This window comes from Antechinus flavipes, chromosome 5, assembly GCF_016432865.1.
Source record: "Antechinus flavipes isolate AdamAnt ecotype Samford, QLD, Australia chromosome 5, AdamAnt_v2, whole genome shotgun sequence".
Lineage (NCBI taxonomy): Eukaryota > Metazoa > Chordata > Mammalia > Dasyuromorphia > Dasyuridae > Antechinus > Antechinus flavipes.
Window position 1 is genome coordinate 1,087,903 of NC_067402.1, and position 27,927 is coordinate 1,115,829.

General features: G+C 51.8%; 2 protein-coding genes across 2 annotated transcripts; both read left to right on the forward strand.

The window, feature by feature from the left end:
- Positions 1-11,611: 11,611 nt before the first annotated feature.
- On the forward strand, positions 11,612-26,803 carry ASB4 (ankyrin repeat and SOCS box containing 4). The gene is made up of 5 exons (XM_052000505.1): positions 11,612-12,138; positions 19,735-20,034; positions 24,003-24,493; positions 25,877-25,990; positions 26,531-26,803. The coding sequence occupies exons 1-5, from the start codon at positions 11,958-11,960 to the stop codon at positions 26,717-26,719; spliced, it is 1,275 nt and encodes a 424-aa protein (XP_051856465.1). The 5' UTR covers positions 11,612-11,957; the 3' UTR covers positions 26,720-26,803.
- On the forward strand, positions 20,062-21,455 carry LOC127564160 (uncharacterized). Its single transcript, XM_052000507.1, has 2 exons — positions 20,062-21,121; positions 21,262-21,455. Exons 1-2 carry the CDS (start codon positions 20,704-20,706, stop codon positions 21,438-21,440), a joined length of 597 nt encoding a protein of 198 aa, XP_051856467.1. The 5' UTR covers positions 20,062-20,703; the 3' UTR covers positions 21,441-21,455.
- Positions 26,804-27,927: the final 1,124 nt, after the last annotated feature.

The window sequence follows — 27,927 nt, forward strand, 5'->3', positions numbered from 1 at the left end:
AGGGGAGGATGGAAGAGCAGAGCAGGGGAGGATGGAAGAGCAGAGCAGGGGAGGATGGAAGCAGAGCAGGAGAGGATGGAAGAGCAGAGCAGGGGAGGATGGAAGAGCAGAGCAGGGGGAGATGGAAGAGCAGAGCAGGGGGGAATGGAAGAGCAGAGCAGGGGAAGATGGAAGAGCAGAGCAGGGGAGGATGGAAGAGCAGAGCAGGGGAGGATGAAGAGCAGAGCAGGGGGGAATGGAAGAGCAGAGCAGGGGAGGATGGAAGAGCAGAGCAGGGGAGGATGGAAGAGCAGAGCAGGGGGGGATGGAAGCAGAGCAGGGGGAGATGGAAGAGCAGAGCAGGGGGGAATGGAAGAGCAGAGCAGGGGGGGATGGAAGAGCAGAGCAGGGGAGGATGGAAGAGCAGAGCAGGGGAGGATGGAAGAGCAGAGCAGGGGAGGATGAAAGAGCAGAGCAGGGGAGGATGGAAGAGCAGAGCAGGGGAGGATGGAAGAGCAGAGCAGGGGAGGATGGAAGAGCAGAGCAGGGGAGGATGAAAGAGCAGAGCAGGGGAGGATGGAAGAGCAGAGCAGGGGGGGATGGAAGAGCAGAGCAGGGGGGGATGGAAGAGCAGAGCAGGGGGGATGGAAGAGCAGAGCAGGGGGGGATGGAAGCAGAGCAGGGGGAGATGGAAGAGCAGAGCAGGGGAGGATGGAAGAGCAGAGCAGGAGAGGATGGAAGAGCAGAGCAGAGCAGGGGACGCTGCTTCAGGCTTCAAGCTTCCCAGCTCTCAGGAGCCTCTAGTTACAGAAGAGAGAGGAGAGAGGGGGAGGGAGGGGAGGGAGGGAAGGAAGAGACAGAGACAGATAGAGACAGAGACGAAAAAATCCAAGCCCTGGAAAGAAGGCGACATGAGCTGCTTCTCTGCTTCACTGGAGATTTGGAGGGACTTCCTCTTAGATGAGTCCCAGAATCAGCTCTCCTGTTTAAGCTGAGTTACCTTGCTACTTTATTCTGCAACATGTGGTATATTTTCTTCCTCAGGATCCTTCCCCCACAATAATTATTGAGAGTGACCAGAGGTTACCTTGACCCTGAAATGCCCATCCCCTACACTAAGGGACCAGACACACAGAATTCTGTGTGTTCCCCCCCTTTCAGGTCTCTGGGTAGGGCAGAGTGGGGGTCTCAGCCGCTTCCCTCCTCACAGAGAGTAAAGTCTCTAGCAGAAAATGGGGAGAATGGGAATGTCTGTTGTCTCCCTTTGTCCAGCTGAGGCTCCGTCTGGAGGAAGATGAGGAACTTGGAGGATTGGATGATGGTGAGGAACTTGGAGGGTTGGATGATCGTTCCCCTCAAACTGCCTTTTGGAGTCGGTGAATCCTGAAGCGACTCCTGGTTCTCCTTCCCTGGCCCTTTATTCTGAGCATGCAGCCTCCCAGGCCTGTCTGAAAATTGTCTTTCTGGCTGGATTCTGGTCTTCGTCTCTTCCATGGAAGCAGCCAGTTTCAGAGCCACACAAGTTCAGTTCTCTCCCGGAAGTTTGCCTCGTTGATCTGAGTCTGTTTTATGGTTTTTGCTGGGAAAGGTCACAAGTGTCTCCCATCTTGGTCTCATCGGCACGTAATTGCTGCATTTATTAATCTGGAATATTTCTCACATGTCAGAACGCTACCAAATGGACAGTTACTTGCAAGATTCGAATGATGACATGAACAAGTCATTGACAGACTGTTGGTTGTCAGGATTTGAATTCAAGTTCGGTATGATAGTACACGTGAATTACTGGTCCATGTGTTTGAGAATGCATGCTCACTATTCTGATTTTTTGATACATTTGCTTTTATTCTGTGATGTTTATGCTCTCTGATGTCTATTTCCTCATATGCTACTGCTTGGAGTTAAATTGTATTTTTAAATTTTTATTTTAATTTGAATTTATAAAATAAAACAAGCATTTCCATAACATAGTATAATAAAAAGATGATTATACATAAAACTGCAAATCTACTATGCACAACCTACTAATTCTTTCAAATAGATAACAAAAGTATTGAATAAATTTCTTCTTCCCCCCTTTTTCTTCCCTCTCCTTCCTTGTCCTAGAGATGGCCACTGTTAGCTTATGAGCCTAGAGAGTTCAGGGTATTTTCCCTTGGAAGAGATCTGGGACTTTCTCTTGGTTGAATTGTATTGTCTGGTCTATGTTCTCAGTGCACTTCCTCTGACTTCTGCCTGGCTTGGAGACCTATATATGTAAATTTGTTTTATCACATAATTCTATTTGTCAGTTCTTTTCCTTCCTTCTTAGATCCTTTGTTTGAGGTATTTATCACAGTCAAAATAACTTATTCATTCAATGCTGTTCTTTTTTTCCCCAACGTTATTCTCAAAACAATATTCTTTTTACCATATACAACGTTCTCTTGGTTCTCCTCATTTTGCTCTTCATTATTTCATATAAGTCTTTCCACATTTTCCTAAGATCACTGAGTCTGTCATTTCTAATACCACAATGGTTTTCTACCAAGATCCCTTAACTCGTTCAGCTAGTCCTTTAAGCTGGGTTTTCATTTTAATGGGCCTGGATGAAAATGCCTCCAGGAAGACAAATCTGGCTTCAGATATTTACTAGCTAATTGACCCTGGACAAGGCATCTAACTCCGTTTGCCTCAGTTTCTTTATCTGTAAAATGATCTGGAGAAGGAAATGGCAAACTACTCCAATATCCCGCCAAGAAAATCCCAAATGGGGTTACAGGGGAATCAGACCAACTGGAAACAGAATATATGTGCAGTCTGCATGTACTCCTAATGAGCATTTGTTCAATATCAGTTTCAGTGATACTGAAAACTAATTGCCTGGGATGCCAGGAGAATCATCCTTCTTTGAAAGCAGATACTTATGTTTATGCACCATGTTTACAAGCTGTGGAACTGCCCCTGATGATCTTTGCAAGGGACTGAAAAAAGTTCCAGTCCAGGGAAGGAATATCACCCCTGTCCCAAAGTCTTTTGGCATGGGATTATCTCTTTAGTGTGGAGACGAATGGGGTGGGACTGGAGAGAGGAGAGCAATTCATACTTCACTTTAACCACTTCTGGCTTCGAGCTTCAAGGGAGAAGATGGAAATGGGAAGAAGTCAGCACGAGAAGAAGGCAACTTCCTCATGTCCCCATCTCCAGCTCATGACCCTGGAGAGTTCAGGTATTTCCTCTTGGAAGAGATCTGGGACTCTCATTTGGATGAGCTGTATTGTCTGGTATATGTTCTCTGTGTACTTCCTCTGACTTCTGCTTGGCTATGGACTTGGATATTTAAAACTTGGGAGCTCCCCTTTTCCCGCTAATGAACAATGACCTGAAGTTCAGCTTGATCTCCTACACCAACAATTAACAGATAGATGTCATTCTGTTTTGGTATTCTCTCTCTCTCTGAGGAGAGCACAATAGCCTCCAACTTAGACTCCCTGCTTTTTTCCAAGCAGGAATTAATATCTCTTCTGGAGAAATGTGGGAAGAAAAGAATAATATTTATTCTTCTTCCTTTTGAGCTACTTTTCCAATGAGTCCCATCTTCTCATCATCATGGCCTTTTCCAATGAGTCCCATCTTCTCATCATCATGGCCTTTTCCAGCGAGTCCCATCTTCTCATCATCATGGCCTTTTCCAGCGAGTCCCTTCTTCTCGTCATCATGGCCTTTTCCAGCGAGTCCCATCTTCTCGTCATCATGGCCTTTTCCAGCGAGTCCCATCTTCTCGTCATCATGGCCTTTTCCAGCGAGTCCCATCTTCTCGTCATCATGGCCTTTTCCAGCGAGTCCCATCTTCTCGTCATCATGGCCTTTTCCAGCGAGTCCCATCTTCTCGTCATCATGGCCTTTTCCAGCGAGTCCCATCTTCTCGTCATCATGGCCTTTTCCAGCGAGTCCCATCTTCTCGTCATCATGGCCTTTTCCAGCGAGTCCCATCTTCTCGTCATCAGGGCCTTTTCCAGCGAGTCCCATCTTCTCGTCATCAGGGCCTTTTCCAGCGAGTCCCATCTTCTCGTCATCAGGGCCTTTTCCAGCGAGTCCCATCTTCTCGTCATCATGGCCTTTTCCAGCGAGTCCCATCTTCTCGTCATCATGGCCTTTTCCAGCGAGTCCCATCTTCTCATCATCATGGCCTTTTCCAGCGAGTCCCTTCTTCTCATCATCAGGGCCTTTTCCAGCGAGTCCCATCTTCTCATCATCAGGGCCTTTTCCAGCGAGTCCCTTCTTCTCGTCATCATGGCCTTTTCCAGCGAGTCCCTTCTTCTCATCATCATGGCCTTTTCCAACGAGTCCCATCTTCTTGTTATGTGACCAAAGTATTTAAGCTTCTTCGTTAGTATTTGACCTCCCAGTGAATAGTCTGAATTAATTTCTCTAAGTATTGATTGCTTTGGTCTCCTTGCTGTCCAGAGGACTCTCAAAAGTTTTATCCAGCACCGCAAGTGGAAAGCTTTGCTTCTGCATCTCTCATCCGTCCTTACAATCTACTACATACATGCTACTGGAAAAACCATGGCATTGATCATACGGCCATATGACTTTACTAGCCAAGTGATGTCTCTGCTTTTTAGTCTGCTGGCCAGATTTGCCAAAGCTTTTTTCCCGAGGAGCAAACGTCCTTCAATTGCACAGCGGCCCTCACTGTCTGCAGTGATCCTGGAGCCCAAGAATAGAAAATCGGATCCTACTTCTATTTGCCAGGATGTAATGGGGCTGGTTGCAGAGATCTTAGCATTCTTGATGTCAGCTTCAAGCCAGCTTTTACCCTCTTTCACCCTTATAAGAGGTTTCCTAATTCTTCGCTTTCTCTCATCAGAGTGATATCATCTACATATCTGAGACTGTGGATACTTCTCCCAGTCACCTTCCTTCTGGCTTTGGATCCATCCAGCCTGGCGCCTCAGATGCTGTAGTCTGCATAGGAGTTAAATAAAAAAGGGGACCGCATACTGCCTCGTCACACCCCTTTCCCAATCTTAAACTGACCAGTTGTTCCACATTCAGTTCTCACTGTAGCTTCTAGGTCCACATGAGGAAAGTCAGGTGATCTGGTACTCCTGTCTTTTTAAGGACTTGCCATATTTTGCTGTGATCCACACAGTCAAAGGCTTTAGTCTAGTCAGTGAAGCAGACAGCTGGATAGATAGAAACATAATTGGATATTGTTCAATGATAGAGATAAACACATGAATGGTGATAGATTAGTCAGCAGGTGGATCTATCGATCGATGATGGTTAAATCAGCTGATAGTGATAGAACAAATGAGAGACAGGTGGGTAGATGGATGAATAGACAGATGAACAGATGATAGAGCAATTATTAAGCAATTACTGTGCACCAGGCTCTATGATTAGTGCCAGTGATACAAATACAAACCAACCCCCCCCCTGTAATTCTCTACCTTTAAGGAACTTAATGGCACAAGACAAGCCAGAAAAGAGAGCTAGAGGACTGGCAGGTCAAGGGAAAGGGAGAGGCGGACGAAAGAAGTCTAGGGTGTTGGGGACAGGACTGGGAGAAGTGGACAAGGATGCCTGGGCTCTTTATGAAATAGTGTGCTGGGCAGGAACACCGGAGGAGGGGCTGGAGGAGTGGAGGCCCTTCAGGAGGTCATTAGAGAGGAGGTAAGAAAGCCCAGTCAGAACAGTGAGTGCCACTAGACTGGTCATTCGGAGCCTTCAGGGCCCCACCAGTGCCAATGGGCCAGCTGTGCCAGCATTTTGGACACGTCCCTTCCCCACGGCCAGGTGATCTCTCCTTTTTCAGAGTGGCTAAATCTGAAGCTCTGATTTACTGATTGTGAGTAGAACCAAGTGCTTCACCCCCTCCCATTGATGAAGGGATGGCAACAGGAGAGCCTGGAGGGGCTGCCCCGGCTTTGTTAACTTAGGGACAGCGCTGTGTCTGACAGTACTGGGAGCGATGACTTCTCCACAGCTAATGTGTCAATGAAATAGGACGCATCTTCATTCTCATTATGTCTGGGGTGACACAGTGGACAGAAAGCCAGGCCTGGAGTCAGGGAGTCTGAATTCAAATTTGGCCTCAAACACTGATGAGCTTGGGCAACTCACTAGCCTCTGTCTGCCTCAGTTTGCTTAACAGTAAAATGGGGATGATAACAGCATCCACTTCCCAGGATGGGTGTGAGGAGCAAATGAGATAACATTTGGAACTCATTTAGCACAGTGCCTGGCACAAAGTAAGGGCTAAATAGCTGCTCTAATTATCACCTACCCAATACCATGTTTGACCCTCCTGATAGAGCAGGGTTTTTTTAAATTTAATTTTAATATTTTCAAATATTATTTAATATTTTATTTCTTATTTAATATTTAATGTTAGTTATTAATTAGTTAATTAATTTAAAGGCTCTTTGAATTTTTATTTAATTTATTCTTATTGTATTACTACATGTTTATTTTACATATAATTATCATAAAATTAATTAATTACTTTTATTTATTAATGGAGATTTAAGTTAATATTTAATGATTAATAATTTAAATTAATATTCAAATGAAATAATTATTTAATATTACTAAATATTTAAAATTTTAATAATAATAATAATAATAACTTAATTTAAATGAAGGTCCTAGTCTGCTCCTGGGCCTAGTTTCACTCTTGGGGTTAAAAGCAGTGGGCTTGCATCTGGAGGCTCCGGGGCATCATGGGACTCACTCTGGGCAGCGGAGAGCCTGGCAGAAATACTTCGTGGGAGAGGACCCGGGGGGCCTCCGGACAGCAGGAAGTGTCTGCTTCTGTGGAGGGGGAGGGAGAGCAGGAGCCAGCCAGCCAGCCAGCCCCGGGATAGTAAGCCACGGGTCACACAGCGGATTCCGAGCTGGGGTTCCCGCCGCATGGAGTTTGGCCAATGTAATAGAGCTAAGCTCTAGTGGGTCAAACCAAGTCAACCCCCTTGGGAGAGAGTGTGGGGACCTTTAGGCTGAGAAGCCGCAGCTGTGCTTGCCGGAAGGACAGCCAGGACCACGGGAGCTGAGATGTGCACAGTGATCAAGCCCCGGCAGCCCAAATGCTTGCTCCAGGGCCTGTCCCTGGCCGAGTCCCCGGCTGTTGCCTAGGTTACTCTCCCTCAGTGCCCAGCGCCCAGAAGTAATGGGACATCCACGTGGCCAGAGATGGACAAAAGCTCTTTGAGTGGGGCCAGTGGAGGGAGGGGGAATCTCCCGCAGTCCTCCCCAGGCCGGGGCTGGAGGTAGCCATGTGAGTCCCATGGCTTCGGTCGGGAGGTCAAGGGCAATGAAAGGCTCACATCCGGGACATCCATAGCCACAGTCCCGTTTTCTGCTTTCCAGAGGCCCTGAGGCCCTGGGGGAGGAGACTGCTGAAGACCAAGTACACTGAGAGAATGGGCTCACTGGCCTGCACAGGAATTCCCCTCCTGTCCCCCCCTCTTTCCCTTCCTGCGAGTCCCTGGCTTCCCTTTCTTGGATCCTGGCAGGCTGTGGAAGGGGCTTGGGCGCCCTGGCACAGCACGGGCATCTCACTGCGGGTGCCTCGGGGTCCTGCCCACTTCCTGAGCTTTGGGGTCTTCCAATGCCACGTGAAGGGGGCAGATTTGTGAACCTCCAACTTCCACCAGCCTCTGACAGCCGAAGAATGCGGCAGAGCCACACAGAGGACCCTCCTCTTGGCCGATGTTCCACCTCCCGAGGGGAGACTTGGTCCTGGCTCTGGAGCCAGCCCAGCACTCGGCTTTGTATGTGTAATCAGTTAGCTGACTCAGGATTCCGAAGGAACTTGGTCTCCCTCATCTTACAATTCAGTAAGTGGAGCCCAGGGAGGAGAGAGGAACTTTTAGCTGTAAATTTAAGGAGCTTTTCTTGCTCTTTCCTATTTCATCAGTCTAGGGGAATCCCGGTGTGCAGAGTTTCTCCACTGATGCAGATTGTGATTTCTCAACTCTCTGGGACAGAAGAAAGGAAAATCCAACTGGTTTTGCCCTTTAGAAACTTTGATAGTGTTCTGCCGCGGAGGGAAACAATGTATCCCCAGATTAGTGAGTGCAAGATACAAAGTTAAGAGGAATGGGGAGGACCTGAGTGAGCCCCCGAGGTATTTGAAAGTTGGGCTCCCAAAGGTCCCAAGACTTCTGCCTTCAAAGAGTCTAAGCCTGGGTTTATCAGCCGAGATCCCCAGAGATTAAAAAACTGCCATCAGTTAGCTTTTGGAGAAAAATGTTTGCTCAGAAGGTTACAAAAACCTTCCCCTAAGCAGAGTTCTCTTCCCACTGCACCGGCCTGGGTCTCGGGTCTCTGGGGGGGAGTGGACTTCCACAAATGTAAGGGGACTGAGGCGCACACAACCAGGATCCCACATAGAGAACACATGTGGCTTATGGGTGTCCTTGTGGCTGTGGGGATAACTTTTCGCTTTGAAAATTTCTCTAAGTCTTGGTATCAAGAAATGAACCCTTATCCCTTTGTATTTCCAGCACTTAGACTAGTGCTTAACGTATAGCAGGCAGTTAACACACACTTCTTGATTTGACATCCACTGGGAAATGTCCAGCAGGCAGTTTTTGATGAAGGAATAGAGCTCAGGTCCAAGGTGGACACTTGAATCTGGACAGCACTGTACAGCAATGACGACTGAACCCATGGGAGCTGAGACAGTGCAGGAACGTTCCTGGTGTGATGTGGAAGAAAATCCAGCAAAGGGGACAAAGAAGTAGTGGGGAAAGAGACAGAAACAGAGCCAGAGACAGAGAGAGACACAGAGAGAGAGACAGAAAGAGAGACAGAGACACAGAGAGAGAGACAGAAAGAGAGAAGACAGAGACACAGAGAGAGACAAAGACAGAGACAGAGAGACACAGAGAGACAGACAGAGACAGAGAGAGACAGAGACACACACAGAGAGATAGATAGACAGAGACAGAGAGAAAGAGACAAAGACAGAGAGACAGAGACAGAGAGGAGAGAGAAACAGAGAATATAGAAAGAGGGAGGGAGAAATGATTCACAAAAGCCCATGGAGTGGCAGAGGTTGCCAAGAAGTCAGAGAAGGTAAGGTTTGTAAAGAGCCTATTGGATCGGGGAGCTTTCAGGAGAGTGTTCCCAGTTAAGAGATTGGACGCCAGATGTCAGGGATCTGAGTTATCAGAGAAAGGCAGGTTCTGCCGGTTCTGCTTACTCACTGCCCACGCTCTCCAGGCCCATCCCCCGCAGCCTCCCTGGGGCTCATCCCTAAGACTTGGGAATTCCCCCATCTCTGGGGATGCTGGATCCCCACCATCGATCCCAGTCAAGATGGCTGAGGTGCTCATGGGTATCGAAGCTTCTCTGGTGGGGGTTCAGAGGGCAGTCCTGAGCTGTTTAAACTAAGGCTGATGTGCAGCCCACATCCTAGGAATGGTTCCCATTGAATGGCTCAGGAACTGCCTGAAGATTTGAGGTTAAAGGATTCAAGCAAAACCTCATTAATGGACCCTCAGGCAGGAGATAATTCTTAAAACCATTATAAACAGTATATTAACTTACTTTGGAGGTTCGTGACATTTGGTTGTTGCAAGCAGACCACGGCCCAAACCTCTGGGCAGCACTGTCCTGGGTAAATGAGGGAAGGTGTCCTTGGCTCTAAAGTATCCCTGACTGGGAGACCCTAGGGACCTGGCCGCTGGGCAGGGCAAGGGTTACCCTCCTGAGTGGAGCTGGGAAAGCCAGGGCCACACCTGAAGATACAGCAGGACGAGAAAATGGGCGGCTCCAGTTGTACCCGCTCTTCCTGCACCGCAATGGGGAGTGTGACCGTCTGGCTTCCATCATGGCCAGTGTCTGGCTCCCCGCTGGTCCTGTGGCTCCCCCACCTCTGACAGAGCAATGGCTCTGCTCTCAAGGCCCCCGACAGACCACTGCCCCAGCGGTCTCTGGGAGGCAGGGAGAGCCGGCGACCTACCCACTTTCTCCCCATCCCGGTGCCACCTCGTGACCAAGCAGGAATTGTCCTCCACAAGGTACAGAGAGCGGCCACTGACTGGCCAGCACAGAGCTGGCTTTCCATTCTGGCATCTAGTCAGGGTGGCTTCTAACCCAATGCTGTGAAATCAGCCCGGTAGCCCTGTCAGAAGTGGCTCGGACTCCATGCGGGTTCCTGAGCGGGAGACAGGCTGAGGAGAACCGGGGTAGGGCCTCTCCAGGCAGACTGCTGTGAGCCAGTCTTCACCCCATCACAGCAGCGGGTACCCCCTCTGAGAGCAAAGCCTGTCGCCGTGGCAACAGTCTGGCGGCTCTAGCTGGCTCCGGATCTGCAGCCTCTTCCAACAGGGGTGTGAGGTTCCTCGCTTCCTTTCCCCAGTGATGGGGTTCTTCATTAGCGAGCCGGCTGTGGGACACGTAGTGAAGAAATGAGGCAGACGACGGGATGGCAATGGAGTCGGCAGGGGAGTTTAATCAGGGACTTTTGTGGATTGTCAGCCAGGGAGTGTGGGCACGTGTATGTGTGTGTGTGTGGGGGGAGTGTATAAAAGAAAGAGAGAGACAGAGAGATACAGAGAGACTGAGACAGAGACAGAGCGAGACTGAGACAGAGACAGAGACAGAGACAGCGAGACTGAGACAGACAGAGAGAGACTGAGACAGAGACAGAGACAGAGACAGCGAGACTGAGACAGAGACAGAGAGAGACTGAGACAGAAACTGAGACAGAGACAGAGCGAAACTGAGACAGAGACAGTGAGACTGAGACAGAGACAGAGAGAGACTGAGATAGAGAGATACAGAGAAACTGAGACAGAGACAGAGACAGAGAGAGACTGAGATAGAGAGACTGAGACAGAGAAACTGAGACAGAGACAGAGCAAGACTGAGACAGAAACTGAGACAGAGACAGTGAGACTGAGACAGACAGAGAGAGACTGAGACAGAGACAGAGAGAGACTGAGACAGAGAGACTGAGACAGAGAAACTGAGACAGAGACAGAGAGACTGAGACAGAGACGGGGGAGGGGGAGAGAGGGAGGCAGAACACTTGACTGCTTTTTTCCAGGTTGCCCCCAATCCCTTCGTTGCTAAATCCCCTCCCTTAGAGCTTTTCCTTCCTGCCCTCTGCAGTTTTCCGGAACTTCCCTCTTCCTCTGACTGGGTGACTGCTCTGTCCCGCCCCTTCCCCAGCCTGTCTGCCAGCTCCTTGGCGGGCGCCTCCCTCACTGTCCGTGCCCAGGTATCTTGTAGGATGGGACCCGGCCCTCAGCTCTTTTCTCCGAATTTCTCATTTCATGTGATCACATGATCTCACCGACTCCAAGGGCTGATGGGTCATTTCTATATTTCAGACAAATACCTGGCCAAGTGTTTTCACAAATGGCTGCTGCCTCATGCATTGCTTGAGCTGGGGCTCGCTGCCCTCTGCACCATGGTTAGCCCTTCCTGGGGGTGGTCTGCAGACAGGCAGGGCCTCGTGGGGCTGGGCCCTCCCTGGAGGAGGCCTTCGGCCTCTGCTTGCCCATGTTCTCTGGGATGGCTGGGGCCTGGAGCTGGGGCTCCTATTCTGACAAGTCACAGGATCCCAGAACCTGAGAGGAGACGGGGAAGGAGGTCCAGGGTAGCCTGCCCAGAGCTGCTCATGTGACATCAAGTCCAAGCCAGGCTCGGCTCTTCAGGGACCCCCTATGCATTTTCTGGGACTATGGGGGCCCCTCCAGGCTTCTCCCCCTGACTCTGCCCCTGGGTCCCCCTGGAAAGCGTGGGAGCCCCCGTGGGCCCCGTGGTCAGCCCGGGCCCTACAGACTGCACAATCAGAGGCGAGGCCGAGCCCAGGACCTGGAAGCGCCAGAGCAGCTGACGAGGGTGCTTGGAAGCCCAGGCCGGCCTGGGCATAAATAGCCCGGGTCAGCACAGCTCGGGGATAAAATTAGCTGCAGCCTCAGCCCTCCCAGCTCCGCTGCTCGCTTGGGGTGCTCCTTAGGGGCAAGGGCAGCATGGAAGGCACCGTTTCCACAGCCAGGGCCTCCACCAAAATCACCAAGAAAACCTTCCTTGAGGCTCTGAGAGCAAATGACTTTGGGAAGCTGAAGGCGCTTTTAGTCCAAAGGAAAGCTGATGTGGATACAGTGTTTGAAGTGGAGGATGAGAACATGGTGTTGGCGTCTTACAAGCAAGGTAAAGACAGGGAGTGCCCAGGGTTTCCCGGCCCACACGGCCGTCCGGGGGCTGCCGATGGCCTGGGACCAGTTCTGCATGGGCACTCCCGCCCCATTGGGTTTCTGGCCCCGGGAGCCCCCCAGCCGCAGTGTCTGTCCAGCCGTCTGCTCGAATGCACTTAATCACCCCTGTAGCCACACGGCACTGGGGTCTGTCTTTTCTAACTTCCTTGGGAATGAAGGAATCTGACCAGCAGCTCAAGCTTCAGGGACTCTTGCAGGGCCGTCCTCGGGTCTCCCATAGAGCTCCCTCCAGCCCTGCGTCCTTGGGGGCCCGGTGTCTGCCTGGCCTTGTCCTGGGCATGGGGCCCGCCGTTACACGGGGAGTGGGCTGACTTTGAGCCCGCCACTCAAACAGATTCTTCTTGCTGCCGGAGAGGGGGTCCCTCCAGAACCAAGTCCAGAACCCGCCTCTTCTCCAGAAGAGCTGCGGCCGTCTGTCTGTCTGTGCCCAGTCTTGCTTGGACTATCTAAGGGGAAGTGAGGCAGCTGTCAGCCTGTCTCAGCCTCCCCCTGAGGACAGTTCAGGGGGGATCCCCACAAAAAGGAGAATACAGCTCTCGCATGGGTTGGCAATTCAGAGGCAAGGTTGGGACATACAGGTCCTTTGCAAGCCCATCTGTACCAGCAGCACCCCCAGCCTTCTCCTCTCGAGCAGAACTTGGAGGGTTCTGGCTTAGGGCTGGGATGATGACCCTGGCGGAGGGGAGGCTGGGAGGATAGACTATGGCAAAGTAACCTTTTTGTTTGTTTTGCCCAAAAAAGAAGAAGAAAGCCCCATTCCCAAGCTCCTGCTCACTGGGGAAGGCTTTGGGGTTTAGGAGGAAAAGTGAATTTCACAGATTTAGGTGAATGAGAAGAATGGGAGAATGGGCCTGACGCTTGCTCTGCCTCCACTCCAGAGAGCCCCTTAGCCATTTTTCTTGCACCAGGAAGAAGGACCAATCTGACATTGTGCTACCATTGTTGGGGGGGAACTCCTGTTTGGAGATATCATCCCCCTGATATGTAGCTCAACAATCAGCTGTAACTGAGAGCTTGAGAGAATGGTCCAGTAAGCCCCTGTATGTGTCAGAGGGAGCACTTGAACACAGATCTTCATGATCCTGAGGCCGGGCCTCTCTCCACAGATTGTATATGACGTTCCATAATCAGGCTATACGTGTTATTATTCCCACTTTACAGATAAAGAAACTGAGCCTTGGAGTGGGTATGAGATTGCCCAGTGGTCAGACAGTAAGTGGAATTCAAGTTTCCAAGACTGCTCTTCAACTTCCTACGTTAAGCAGCCTCTCTAAGAGTCTAAGATCAGTTCAGCTCATTGCCTACCTGACTCTGACCCAGAGATGGTGGGCACTGACAGCATCTGGGCTGTGCTCAGAGAGCTTTCATTTGTTGATTTGCTTTCTCCATCAGAAACATCTTGGTTGGTCCCTTAACAGCATCCCTGCTCTAAGATGTCCAGAGGCCATTCCGCATCCCCAGGGTGGCCCCGTCAAGTTCCAGACCAGATCCTCTGAGGCTGGGAGGGACCCTGGGCTCCAAGGTGCCATCTTCAATGCTTGGGTCAGTTTAGATTCTTTCGTCAAGCTCTCTCCTGTAAGTGGGTGTTTGATTTGGTGAGAAAAAGCAAGTGGCATTTCCCCCTGCCCCTGCCTGAGGAAGGGAACAGTACATTGGTCCAGTGCCCTTAAGAAGGATCTGAGGGAGTTATGGGACTCAGGGCTAAAATCGATGGACAGGGAATCGGGAAAGTTTGAGTTCAAATTCTGCCACTGCTACTTCCTAGGGGGTGCAACACTGGATGAGTCACCTTGCCTCTGTCCATCTCACTGTCCTCATGTGTAAAAAGGAGATTTGTGGTGAGACTCCAATGAGACAATATACATACAGTAGTTTTTTTAGGAGGGAATGGGGATAAGGGGAGTTTCCATCCATGGAGAAAGGGCCAGAGCAAAATATCATGCTCATTTTTAAAGTCACAAATGCAGCTCTGGGGTGGAGGGGCAAATGAGAAGACTCCCCATGGAGAGACTCATAAAATCCCAGAATCCCAGAGTTGGAAGGGACTGTCAACCAAGACCAGAGCTGAACCTTTCCTCCTCTGGATCCTCACACTCAGCAAAATGCCAAAAATAGTGACCTAATGGTGTCAAAGGCTAGTCATCTCTGCTTCTATAGTTCCTTTTTTAAAAGTTCCATTTATTTTCAAAAATTTCACTTCATGGACATTTTAATGTATGCCCATGCTCCCCTCCCCCTCTACTCCAAAGATCCATCCCTCATAAGAAAGTAAAAAAGCAAAACAAAAAACAAACAAAAAACCCCTCAGTTCATCAAAACTAAACAACATAATGTATCCAGCAAGTCTGGGATTATCTACAACATTCTATCCTCACTGAATTCTGAAAAGAAAGGGGGAGGTGACTTCTCTTATCTCTTTTTGAGATTGTTCTGTTGTTTTGCTTTCCATCCATGTTGTTGAAGTCCTGGTATATCTTGTGTTCCTCTTTCTACTTTCTTTACTTTGCATCTGTTAAGATGTCTTCCTGTTTCTTAGCGTGGAGCACATCCATCAGCAATGCAATCATGCACCATTTTCCCACTCAAAATAGTTTGCAATTCTTTTTGAAAAGGGCTTGTTTGTATTCTCTAACCATTTATCCAAGGGAGAGTGACATTTGACCTTATACATTTCTGTTGGCTGTCTACATTTTCCCCAGTCAGTTGTTTTCACCCTTATTCCAGTTGCATTATTTTTGTGTGCAAAAATTTTAAAATTTCATGTAATCAAACCAATCGAATTCATCTTTCATGACCATCCATATCCCTTTCTTAATTAAAAGTGCAGCTTTGAAAGGTTCTCTGCTTTTAAAATGATATACCCTTTAATATTCAGTATCTATTCTGAGTATTGTGCAACATAGTACAAGATGCCAGTCTAAATTGAATTTCTACCAGGCTTTTCAATTGTTTTCCTTCTTTTAAATGGGGAGTTTATTTTGAGGGAATTTTTGTTTTAGGGTTTGTTGTATCCTGGGTTGTTGAGGCCAACCATTCCTGCATTTTTCTGTCTATTCTTTATTTTTCAATCAGTTCCAATTTTTTTTAAAATTTAATCTTAGTTTTTTTTTTATCTCCATTCTACTTAATCATCCCAAAACTGGAAAAAGAGGGGGGAGAGAAAGGGAAGTAAACCCTTGTGACAAATATTCAAGCAGAGCAGATTCCTGCATTGGCCACATCCAAAAATTACATGTCTGATTTTTGTAGCACTTCATCTGCCAGACTAACTAATTTTGATGACTATTCGTTTAAAAGAGGCAGGTAGGTAGTGTAGTGGATAGAGCATTACGCCTGGAATCAGGAGGACTGAGTTCAAATCCAGCCTCAGATGCTTCCTAGCTGTTTGAGCCTGGGTAAGTCACTTAATCCTGCTTGCCTCAATTTTCTCACCTATTAAATGAGCTGGAAAAGAAAGTGACAAACCCTAAATGGGATCATGAAGATTCCAATAGGACTAAAAACAGCTAAACAACAATTCCTTTATGATATAACTTGGGACCTAGAAGGGCTATTTCTTCTTCATTCCTATTTCTCCTACCCCTCCCCCCATTTCCCCATGCTATTCTAGTTTTTATGTTCCTTTAAATACATGTTATGCTTTTTATTAGTAGCCCTAAAGTCTCCCCTTTGGAGTTTAATTGATATAGTACTAAAAACATAAATTAATGTAGGTAGTATTATCATTTTGTTATGTTGACGGTACCTAGCCATGTACACTAAATAGTCTTCTAGTCATCAGAGTTCTTTATTTTTTCTGAGGAGAACTTTATAATAGAATCTGTTCAAATAGTAAATGTGGGTTGGTAGATTGAACGACAAACATTTTATATATTTTGTAGTGATTTTGAATAGGACTTCCCTTTCTATTATTCTCTTCAGGATTTTGTTATTGCTGTGTAGAAATTTTTTTAATTGTATATGGGGGGATTATTTTGCATCTTACTACTTTCAATTAATTGTTTCAATTAATTCCTATGATTTTCTATGTAAATCATAATGTCATAAGCAAATCCTTTTGTCTGCTATTTGTCTACATTTGTGCCTTTAATTTATTTTTCTCATCTAACTGCCATTGCAAGGTCTTCTATCACAGCTTCACAAAATTTGAGAGCTGGAAGGGACACCAGAAGCTATCCAGTCCAACCCATACACAGAAGAAATCTGCACTATATCATACCCAAGTGATGGATGCTCCGGGGAGGGGAGATCCACTACTTCCCAAGGCAGCCTGTTCCACTTCGGGACAGCTCAAATTGTTAAGAAGTTTATTGACATAAAATATCACAGCTTTGGAGTCAGAAATGTTTCAGATCAAATCGTGCCTCAGACTTTTACCAGCTCTTTAATCTTGGAGAAGTCACTCCATCTTTGTCTCGATTTTCTCATCTGAAAAATAGGGATAATTACAACCTCTGTCCCAGTGTTGTTGTGGTGATTAAAAAAGAGATAGTATCTGTAAAATGCTTATTGTTGTGATTGTTGTGGTGGCTGTTGCTCTCATTGTTATTGTTATTGTTATAATTATCATTATTCCTAATACTGCCTTCTTCAGGGAAGTCCCTCCATTACATGATAGTTTTTTGACTATTTAAACACAGATAACATACCTATTATGTCTCCTCCACTCCCACCCAAAGTTTTCTTATCTCGATGCCAAGGGCCATTAATGGAACCTCATATGGCATGAACTCAGAGCTCTTCATCATCCTGTTTATCCTCATCTCCAGATGATCAGTGGTGCCCTGAATGGACAATATTCCCTATAAGGTCTTGTGGAGGGACAAAACAATAGGACTATCACTGCTCAATTCCCCTAAGCTGTGCTTCTCTTAATGAGAATTAAAATTACATTAAATCTTTGAAGCCCACTAAATGCTAGAGTTATCAGAGCAACTGTTATCTAATCCATTATCCCTACATTATACTAATGACACTGATTTCTTGTGAATTAGATTTAAAATATTTCTTAGAGTTTTGTCAAATGGATATTTCTTAGAATTATGTCAGGGGAAAAGGCATCCTTGCTTTTCTCTGTATTCCGTATTTACTGGAAATGTGTCTGGCATTTCAAGCACATAATGCCAAATTTTAGTTTTATTATATTGAAAAACACCTTTCTATGCCTATGATTTGTAAGTAAGTTTTTTTTCATTTTTATCATAAAGAAGTATATTTTATCAAAGGACTTTTCTGCATCTATTGAAATGATCTTGCGATTTGGGATATTTAAGGTTTTCAATATAAGCATATATGTTGTTCCAATGAATCTCTCTTGAATCCCTGATATAAATCTGACTTTATCATAGTAAATGATTTTGGAGAATAAATTAATTTCTTTTTTGGACAGAATTTTTTTTATATCCATATTTATTCATAACATTGGTCTACAGGAGTTCTGTTTTCCTTTATCTTTTCTTGATGTAGGCATTAGTGTTATTAATTATATTGTCTTATAAAATCTTCGATCCATTTTTGAAAATAATTTCTGTAGTATACGTATTAGTTGCTCTTTACATTTTAAGCAACTTTGGGCTCTTCCAACCTAAGCTTCAAGGAGACAGAATCTCCAGCTAGGCATGTGGGTCTGTGCTGGTGTGAGGTTGTGTGTGTGTGTGAGGTTGTGTTTGTGTGTCCGTGGGTGGGTGCACACACATTTGAAGAGGTTGGGGTTTCCAAAGAAAAGCTGCAGTGTGTTAGAGGACCCCTCCCTCCCTTCCCTCCTCTCCCCCTCTTTCCCCTCCTTCCTCTTTCTCCCCTCTTTCCCCTCCCTCCCTTCCCCTTTTCCCTCTCATCTCTTTTTATAACCTCCCACTCCTGGATTTCACCAGTTCCCAGGTTTTAACAACCCTCCTGACTCCAATGACCCTTCAGCCCCAGAATTTCTCCTGAACATTTTTTTTTTAATCACCTACTGCCCACTGGCATTTAGTGTCCTCTGGGCTTCTCAGGTCCACTGTCAGACCCAAAGCCAGCTATCCTTCCCATTTCCCTCTCTCTGGTGAGTTCCCCAAGGTCCTCGGGGTCTCCCGGGGTCCAGTCTCTAAACCCTCCTTGACTCCTGCCGCTCCTTCGTTCTCCAAACCCAACCAGTCCTACTCAGTTTGGCTCATGCAATATAGCATGTGGGCACTAGGCGGCACTGTGGCGGATTGAGTTTGGAATCTTCATGAGTTCAAATCTGCCCTCAGGCACTCACGAGTTGGTGACCCTGGGCAAGTCACTTACTCTACTTTTGCCTCATTTTCTAGAAAATATGAATCTGTAAAATGAACTAGAGAAGGAAATGGCAAGCCTCTGTAGTATCTTTGCCAGGAAAACCTCATGAAGACTCAGACAGGAGTGGACCATAGCAGTATGACTTGTACCTCTCTGCCCTCTTCTCTGTATTCACATGGCCACTAGCCTCAGCCCTCATCACTCCCCACCAGGACCGAGACTAATCTCCTATTTGATCTCCCACTTCCAGCCTCCTCACTCCAGTCCATCATCCCCTGCCAAACAACCCGTCATTCTCCTAAGTCCCCAAGTCTAGAGCAGTTGTCCTATGAAAAAGTACAAGCCGCTCTGGGGGGAACTTCCAGCCCTTCATAGCCCGGATCCAGAGGACATTTCCAGACTTCTGGCACATGCTTCCCCTTCATGAATTCTTCTTCCTGAACACATCCCAACTTCTCCCCATTGCTCCTTGCTCTCAAGGGCAGAATGGAAAAAGGCTATTTCCTCTTCCATGGGACAGATCTCCATAGACTCGAATACAGTCTCCCACTCTTTAGTTCATTAATGACCTCTCTTAAAATTGGGTGCCTAAGACCCATTACATTTACAGCTTAAGAATATTTTCCTATAAGTCCAGGTAGGCAAGAGTGCTTGTTAGTGTTCACTGACAGCTGTTTCAAGCATGTTTTCTGAAATTGGATAGTTTATGATCTCATCTGATATCTTTTTAATTGGATGGTTCATATTTTTAGATAAGTTTTTGGGAGTCTCAGTTTTGCTGGCATAGAATTGCTTTCTGATAATTTTCTGTCCTTTGTGATTTTACCTTTTCATATTTGATTTTCCTTCTGAGGGTCATTTCTAAGAAAAAAAAGGAAGAGGGTATGGTGATACTGGACAGTAGAGCTGAAGGTGGAGGATGAGTCAGTGATGATACTAATCTTCCGAGTCTCGTGATGACATCACCAATGGTCAGGAAAACTGGGGAGGCGACCCCGTGTTCAGGATTAGGTGATGAGTTTGGTTTGGGATCTGTTGGGTGTGAAGCTTCATCAGTGGAGATGTCAGGTGGGCAGGTGAGGATTTTAGATGAGTGAAAACACAGGACTAGAGTTGGCACAGCCCGCTGCCCCCCAGGCGTCTCCTTTACCTTTGGAGCAGGGCACCTCCATGCCAGCTGCTGTCCTTCCTGAGGGCCCCAGCCCTCAGCCCTGGTCACAGGGCACAGAGTGAGTGGCCCACCCAGGGCCCTGACCTCAACTCTGTTTTCCAGGCTACTGGCTGCCCAACTACAAGCTGAAGTCATCCTGGGCCACTGGGCTGCATTTATCCGTCCTCTTTGGTCACACTGAGAGCCTCCTGGTGCTACTGGACCATCACGCCACTATCAACTGTCGCCCCAATGGGAAGACCCCTCTCCACGTGGCTTGTGAGGTGGCCGACGTCGAGTGCGTCAAGATCCTGTGTGACCACGGGGCAAAGCTCAACGCCTACTCCTTGAGCGGGCACACAGCCTTACACCTGTGCACCACGGAGAGCGCCATAGCTTGCGCCAAGCAGCTGGTGTGGAGAGGTAAGTCACGGCCGATCCGGATCTCCCGGCAGCACCGTGCTGCATCCTCCGGGGCTCCCGTCTCCAAACGGGCTCTCGTTGGGACAAAATCATTGGAACCCGTGTGATTAATTCACTCTGCCCTGGGCCCATGGAAATCACTCTTTCCCTAACCCATCACGGACAGGTGCCTTTCATAGTCATTGTGACCTAAGGCGGCCTCGGTGTCCCTTAGCTGAGTGGGGCTGGTTCTGGATGGAGTCTGACAGGACTGTCTGTCCGGCTCAGCCCTTGGAAGGCAGAGAGTCATCGGGGAGAGGGCGCCCCAAAAGGACCTGCTCACGGGCTCTCCTAAACACCCTTTTTGGAGTATGTCAAAGGCAAGATGAAGTCAGGTCCTCTCCACACTGTTTCTCCTCATTCAAAACAAACGGGATTTAAATAATAGAATGAGCTAAGAGACAAGAAGGATTTTCCCCTAGATATGGATGCATACTCTCACAGGTTGCCATCCCCTCCATAGGAAAGGGGACACGTGCAGGGAATCCATGGGGCAGGGGGCACTCAGTCAGGGAATGCGTGGCCAGCTGGGCACTTCAGGAGGGATACACTCCTGCCTTCTCTCATACATCGGTGCCAGCCAAATACCGTTGCTGCTGCTCTTCTTTGCCACCATCTGCTGGCCCGAATATGCCCTCCTCTGCCCGAGGTACCCCTCCTCTGCCCGAGGTACCCCTTCTCTGCCCAAGGAACCCCTTCTCTGCCCGAGGTACCCCTCCTCAGCCCGAGGTACCCCTTCTCTGCCCGAGGTACCCCTCCTCTGCCCGAGGAACCCCTTCTCTGCCCGAGGTACCCCTCCTCTGCCCGAGGTACCCCTCCTCTGCCCGAGGTATCCCTTCTCTGCCCGAGGTACCCTTCCTCTGCCCGAGGTACCCCTCCTCTGCCCGAGGTACCCCTTCTCTGCCCGAGGAACCCCTCCTCTGCCCGAGGTACCCCTCTTCTGCCCGAGGAACCCTCCTCTGCCCGAGGAACCCCTTCTCTGCCCGAGGTACCCCTCCTCTGCCCGAGGTACCCCTTCTCTGCCCGAGGTACCCCTTCTCTGCCCGAGGTACCCCTTCTCTCCCCGAGGAACCCCTTCTCTGCCCGAGGTACCCCTCCTCTGTCCGAGGTACCCCTTCTCTCCCCGAGGAACCCCTTCTCTGCCCGAGGTACCCCTCCTCTGCCCGAGGTACCCCTCCTCTGCCCGAGGTACCCCTCCTCTGCCCGAGGTACCCCTCCTCTGCTCTGGTAGCCTGTTCATGCCTGTTCTTCCCACTGATGATGTGCGGTTTTGTAGAAGAATAAGAACTGGGTTTGGGAGTTCAGGAGGATTTTTCTGCTACTTCACATTTCCCCACCTTAGAGTGCCTGAAATGCCTCTGACCTGAGCTGATCTCGCTTGTTGTCACCCACAGGGGCTTAGGAGCTTTGGTTTAAAAGGTGAACCTGCAGGTTGTGTCTGAGCTGAAGGTAGGGGGCGACCCCTTGCAGCCGGAGGGGGGCGGAGAAGGGGTGGGGGATGCCTAGAATATTGAATAGCCAGGAGGGTTGGGACAATTGATAAGGTGGAGGCATCTGGTTCAGAGTGGTGAATTCTTAAATCTGGGCAGGGGAGTCGGAACTTTGAGGGCAAAACAGAATCTCTGAAGGGTTTTTTGAGGAGGTTGGGGGGAGGCAATTGGGGTAAAGTGACTTGGTCAATGTCACACAGGTAGTGAGTGTTAGATTTAAGCTGAGACCACACCTGAACTCAGGTGCTCCGGGTTTCAGGGTTCTATCCCCTGTGCCATCTAGCGCCCCACCAATGAAGATGTTTAAGCAGAGAAGTTACCTGACTTACCTGTCCTAGTGGCTGACAGACAGATTGGAGGGGGGAAGGAGGAGTCAGGGAGACCTGTGGCTGTAACAGGCTAGGCCTAAAAGGGGCGCCAGGCCTAGAAGGGCCCCAGCCCTGGGCCGATGGCAGTGGGAAGTGAGGAGAGCCGCGTGGGGTGGAAGAGCTGCTGCAGAAACGGGGTCCGGGAGGCTCCCTATCTGACGGGACCGAGTGGCCGAGGGAGGTCGAGAGCACCCGGAGGTTTCCCAGCAGGCTCGTGGCCTGCCACAAAGAAGGGGGGCGTAGGGACCGGTGAGGAGCTTGGCGCAGCACCAAAGAAGTGTCCCGGAGACTGGCGGTGGAGGGGAGACGGCCGGGCTGGAGAGCCGGGCTTGGGAACGCTGCACAGGGGGCACAAAGAGAGGCTGCCCAAAGGGAGCCCCGTTTAACCGAGGGGGTGATGAAGCAGCGTGGGTAAGGCAAGAAAAGCCCTGGCCCTCACTAGATGCGGGTGAGCAGGAGGGAGCGCTGCGCATTTAGGGTTAGGGTTAGCGGCCTGGAAAGGCGCCTCGACGCCCAGACCCACGCCCACACCCGGATCCACGGCCACGCCCGCGCCCGGACCCACGCCCGCGCCCAGACCACGCCCACGCCCGGACCCACGCCCACACCCACGCCCGGACCCACTCCTGCGCCCGGGTGTTTTCTTTCTTGGTTTTATGAGTGTCTGAAGCCAGGAACGAGCCGCTCAGCGCCCGCTGGGCTCAGGCAGCCCGTCCCTGGGTCCCATAACGTGGGGGCAGCTCGGGGAGCCTTCTCGCTTTCCCCATGAGGACCCTGGACAGCAGAGGGTCCCTGGCTGCTATTCTAAAAAGCCATTCACTCAGTGGGGAGACCGGCCTTCCAGCACCAAGGCCAGGGCCAGGCAGCAGCCGGGGCTGAGGGGAGAGGTCCGGAGCACGGCCGGGCTGGGCCCTCGGGGCCAAAGTGGGCCGAGCCCTCGGGTCCATCCGCCCGCCTCCGCCCTCAGTGGTGCATTCTCCGCGTGACCAGGAGGTGGCAGTCTTGCCTCAAACTAAGCGGGGCTTCCTGCACGCCCTAAGCACAGGGGACACAAAGTGGCGAAAGCCAGCGCCTGCCCCACGGGAGCTCCGGGTCTAACGGGAGAGACCGCCGGCCAGCAAGGCCCGTGCCCAGTCACAGACCGGATCCGCGTGGTGGCGGGGCGGGGATTTCGGAGAGAAGCCCCTGAAGTAAGACTGGGAAAGGTGAAGGGAAGACTAGCTGAGGCCCAAAAGAAGCCTGGTCTCCCTGCCCGGAGGCAGAGGAAGTGCCATGTCTGGGGAGAATGCTCGGAGCGAGCCTTGTCCTGTGAGCAGGGCGCTGGGCTGGCCGGGCCTTGAACCGTAGCCTTGTGTGGAGGGAGGGCCAGGGGCTCCTGGAAGGGCAGGGGGGGGGGACTCCTGGAAGGGCAGCGGGGGGGACTCCTGGAAGGGCCAGCATCTGGTGCTAGAGCTTTTACATCCGAATGTGGAGGTGATGGGAGCCCCTGGAGCGGACAGAACAGGGAGGGGGGCCACAAGGTCAAAGGGGTCTCTAAGGGCAGTTTGGCGGCTGGCTGAGAGATGGTCTGCAGTGAGGAGCAGGCGGCTCGTGTGGATCCCACGTACGGACCTCGTGTGTGGCCTGCGTGCATTCAGCACACCTGAGTCTGAGTTCACTGAGTCTGTGTCCGTGGGGGCTTTGCTGACCTTGTCCGGTCCCGCCTCACTCTTTGTGACCCTGTCTGGGAAGGGGGCCACTTCTTCTCCAGCTCATTTGACAGATGAAGAAACTGAGGCAGACAGGGTGAAATGACTTGCCCAGTCACACAGGTGGTAGGTGTCTGAGGTCGTATTAGAATTCAAGGAGGCGAATCTTTCTGCCTGCAGGCCTGCTGCTGAATCTCCAGGCAGAGATGCCTGGATGGGCCTGTCACCCCCAGACCCAGAGTCCTCTCTCCTCTCCCCTTTCCTGATCCTCCTTTTCTCTCCCCCCCCCCGATCCTCCTCTCTCCCCTCCTGATCCTCCTTTCCCCCCCTCCTGATCCTCCTCTCCCGCCTCCTGATCCTCCTCTCTTCTGTCTCGCTCTCAGGCGCTAACGTGAACATGAAGACCAACAACGCGGACGAGGAGACGCCGCTGCATGTGGCGGTACGTAGTGGTCTGCCCGAGCTGGCCGCCTTCTACATGGACCACGGCGCCTTGGTGGACAGCGTCAATGCCCACCTGGAGACCCCGCTGGCCCTGGCTGCCTACTGGGCGCTGCGGTTCCGGGAGCAGGAGTACAGCCCCCAGCACCACCTCGCCTGCCGCCTGCTGCTGGCAGCCAAGGCCCAGGTCAACGCCCGCGACGAGGACTTCAAGGCGCCGCTGCACAAGGCGGCCTGGAACTGCGACGAGAGCGCCATGCGGCTGCTGCTGGAGGCTGGGGCCGAGGCCAACCTGCTGGACGTCAACGGCTGCGCCGCCATCCAGTACGTGCTCAAGGTGACCCCGGTGCGCCCCGCGGCCCGGCCCGACCGCTGCTACCAGCTGCTGCTCAACCACGGGGCCGCGCGCATCTACCCGCCCCAGTTCCACAAGGTGAATGGGGGCCCTCCAGAGAGGAAGGGGGATAGCTTCTGCCCACGGGGGCCCCACGATGGGCCCCCAGCCCCGGAGTGCCTCCTGTGCCCTCATCAGGAACCTGGAGAGCCCACTCCTAAGTCGGCCCTAGGGGCCCCAGGAAAATGGGCCCCACAGTCAGAAATGCCCGGGGAGCCAGGCCCAGGGCCTTGTGCATCACACACCGGGTCCGGGCTGGGCTGCTGGCTGGCTCCCAGGCCCTTGGCCCCTGCTGGGCTGTGGGCCCGGGGGGGGGGGGTTTCCAGGCCCTTTCCTCACACAGGTGCCCCACCCGTGCCATCCTCTGTGAGACTGCACGGGAAGCCTGGGCTGACATACACTTGTCCCAGCTTGAAGCCCCGCAGGGAGTCCGTCTCCTTGACTGAGAGCTCTCCCGGGGGCTCTCCCATCCCCCCCCAGCCACCAAACCCGGGCCAGCACCTCCAGGACACTCAGAAAGTCCTGAGCGAGCGGCTGATGAGACCTAGGGATGGGACATTGTGCCCGATCCTGTCTGAGCCCAAGAAGGCGCCCAGGGTCTGGCCTGGATGCTGGGGAGTCTGCCCCGGGGCCAGGAGAGGGGACGGAGCAATGAGGGAGGGACTGGGGAACAAGCGAGTGACTGAGAGAATGAGTGAGTGAGGGAATGAGCGAGTGACTGAGGGAATGAGTAAGTGAGGGAATGAGCGAGTGACTGAGGGAATGAGTGAGTGACCGAGGGAATGAGCGAGGGACTGGGGAACAAGCGAGTGACTGAGAGAATGAATGACTGACTGAGGGAATGACCGAGGGAACGAGTGAGTGACTGAGAGAATGAGTGAGTGAGGGAATGAGCGAGTGACTGAGGGAATGAATGACTGACCGAGGGAACGAGTGAGTGACTGAGAGAATGAGTGAGTGAGGGAATGAGTGAGGGAACGAATGAGTGACCGAGGGAATGAGCGAGGGAACGAATGAGTGACTGAGGGAATGACCGAGGGAACGAGTGAGTGACTGAGAGAATGAGTGAGTGAGGGAATGAGCGAGTGACTGAGGGAATGAATGACTGACCGAGGGAATGAGTGAGTGACTGAGAGAATGAGTGACTGAGGGAATGAGTGACTGAGGGAATGAGTGAGTGACCGAGTAAATGAGCGAGTGACCGAGGGAATGAACAAGTGGCTGAGGGAATGAATGAGTGACCGAGGGAATGAGCGAGGGAACGAATGAGTGACCGAGGGAACGAGCTCTTTGGGAGAAGGCCCCGCTCTCAGTCCCTATAGTGGGCGCTCCATGGCAAGAGCTTGGGGGTGCTTGTTGGCCGGCTGCCACTGGCCCCAGTGGCCCGAGGAGGGAGTGGTCACCTCCTGTGCCATCACACAGGTGTTGGAGTCTTGCCATGCCTGCCCGCTGGCGGTCGAGGTGGTCGTCAATGCTTACGAGCATATCGCGTGGACCCCTAAGTGGAAGAAGGCGGTTCCAGAGGACAGCCTGGAGGTGAGGGGGCCATCTGGGCCCCAGGTCCCTTTGACTATGGGTCAGGGCTGGGAGGCAAAGGGTGCTCCAGTGGGCGGGGGAGATGCCCACTGACCTGGTGCCAAGCTTCTTGGCCACCTCTCCTGAGACGAGCAGGGAGCAGAAGCACTGGGTGGTTTGGGGGGCTGGCAGGGGCCTCAGCCTTATTTATCTGTGACACACAAACCCCCCCCCCCCGACCAGGCCTCTAGTTATGAGCCACGGCCTGTGGTTGTCCAGGCTATTAGAGATGGGCCCAGAACCCCTCTGAGCCCCCTGGAAGTCAGGGAAGGATTCTGAAGGGTCAGCACTGTCCTGCAGATCATCCAGGGCACAGCCCAGGCCCTTTCCTCCACCTTGTGCTCCAGAGCAGGTCGGGGATGGGGAGAGAGCACGTGGTCAGGGTCAAATTCACGGGCTCCTTGAGGGCAGCTGCTGGAGAGAAAGGAAGGGGGGGCTTCGGCTGGGAGGCTGGCGGGACTCCCCACTTTCCCCCCTCTGAGCCGCTTCCCTCTCTCTCAGAGGCACTGGGACTTCTACCACTCTCTCTTCACCGTCTGCAGCAACACCCCCAGGTCCCTCCTGCACCTGGCCAGATGTGCCGTGCGCAGGGCCCTCCTCAGTGGCTGCCACAGGGCCGTCCCCCTCCTGCCCCTGCCCGGCCATCTCAAGAGCTACCTGCTTCTGGAGCCCGAGGGCGTTGTGTACTGAGCCGCACGTGGCCGCAGGGCCCGGGTGGGCAGGCGGCCCTGCCCCCACTGCCCCCAAGCTCCGCCCCTCTGAGGAGAGGTGGGGGCGAGAGGCGAGATGGGGCGAGGGGAGGGGAGAGGTGGGGGCCACATTTTGACTCCCAACAACGAGAGCTGTCCCAAAGGAAGGGGCTGCCCCGGGAGGCAGGAGCTCCCCTCTTGGAGGTCCTACAACAAGACTCGGCGCTGAGGAGCCCTTCCCCCCCACCAGGTGACCTGGACTGAGCCGCCCCACCCCACCCCACCCCTCCCCCCAGTTGCCTCCGGGTCTGGGATATGTCTGAATAAATGCCGGTGCTGATTCTGAGTGGAACGAGGGATTTTGAAGGGGGCGCCCGGAGCGGGGAGAGTGAGGGACCCAGAGCTCCAGGGGCGGCCGGGACCCAGAGCTCCAGGGGCGGCCGGGACCCAGAGCTCCAGGGGCGGCCGGGACCCAGAGCTCCAGGGGCGGCCGGGACCCAGAGCTCCAGGGGCGGCCGGGACCCAGAGCTCCAGGGGCGGCCGGGACCCAGTCCTTGGCCAAGGCCCCTGGGGCAGGACGGCGGCCCGCCGAGCTTCCTCCTTCGCCCTGCTCCAGCGTGGATCCCCAGTGAGGAAGGGACGGCCAACAGAGAAGCAGGGATGGAGAGGGGGAGCTCTCCCGGGAGCTTGGATCCGCCTCTGCCGCCCCCAGTGACAAGAGGAGACACCCCAGCTGTCCGAGAGCCGCCGGGACCCGAACTGAGGAGGGGCCGAGAGAGGGGAGGAACAGAGGGAGGAGGGGCGGTCTTGGGGGCCGGCCTGGGCCAACGTGGGGGAGGGGCCGCAGAGAGAATAACCTTCCAAAGTGGAAAGCGGGGCTTAGCGTGGGGAGGGGGCGCTTCCCCAGGAGCTTGGAGCCTGACCGCGGGGAAGTTTTGGGGGCCTGGTTCCGGTGTCTCCCCCAGTGAGATGTTTCCGTGGCACTGGGGAACCCCTCCTGGCATCAGTTTGTGTAGAGAACGCCCGCCCTCCCGAGAGCTCCCCTGGCGGGGTGGGGGGGATTGGGGAGCGTGGGGGGAGAGGGGAGGGCGAAAGGCCGATGAGCACAGGGAGGAACAGGCGCCCCCGCACCGGCGGTGAAGGAGGGGGCTTCCTCCTCAGCGCCTCCGGGCAGACTCTGGGGGAGGCAGGAGGAAGCTGCCGCCCCCC

Coding starts and splice junctions, on each gene's coding strand:
- LOC127564160 (XM_052000507.1), top strand. CDS start 20,704: ATGCCCTCCTCTGCCCGAGGTACCCCTCCTCTGCCCGAGGTACCCCTT. Junction 21,122..21,261: donor GTACCCCTTCTCTGCCCGAG/GTACCCCTTCTC, acceptor CCTCTGCCCGAG/GTACCCCTCCTCTGCCCGAG.
- ASB4 (XM_052000505.1), top strand. CDS start 11,958: ATGGAAGGCACCGTTTCCACAGCCAGGGCCTCCACCAAAATCACCAAG. Junction 12,139..19,734: donor GTTGGCGTCTTACAAGCAAG/GTAAAGACAGGG, acceptor TCTGTTTTCCAG/GCTACTGGCTGCCCAACTAC. Junction 24,494..25,876: donor ACCCGCCCCAGTTCCACAAG/GTGAATGGGGGC, acceptor GCCATCACACAG/GTGTTGGAGTCTTGCCATGC.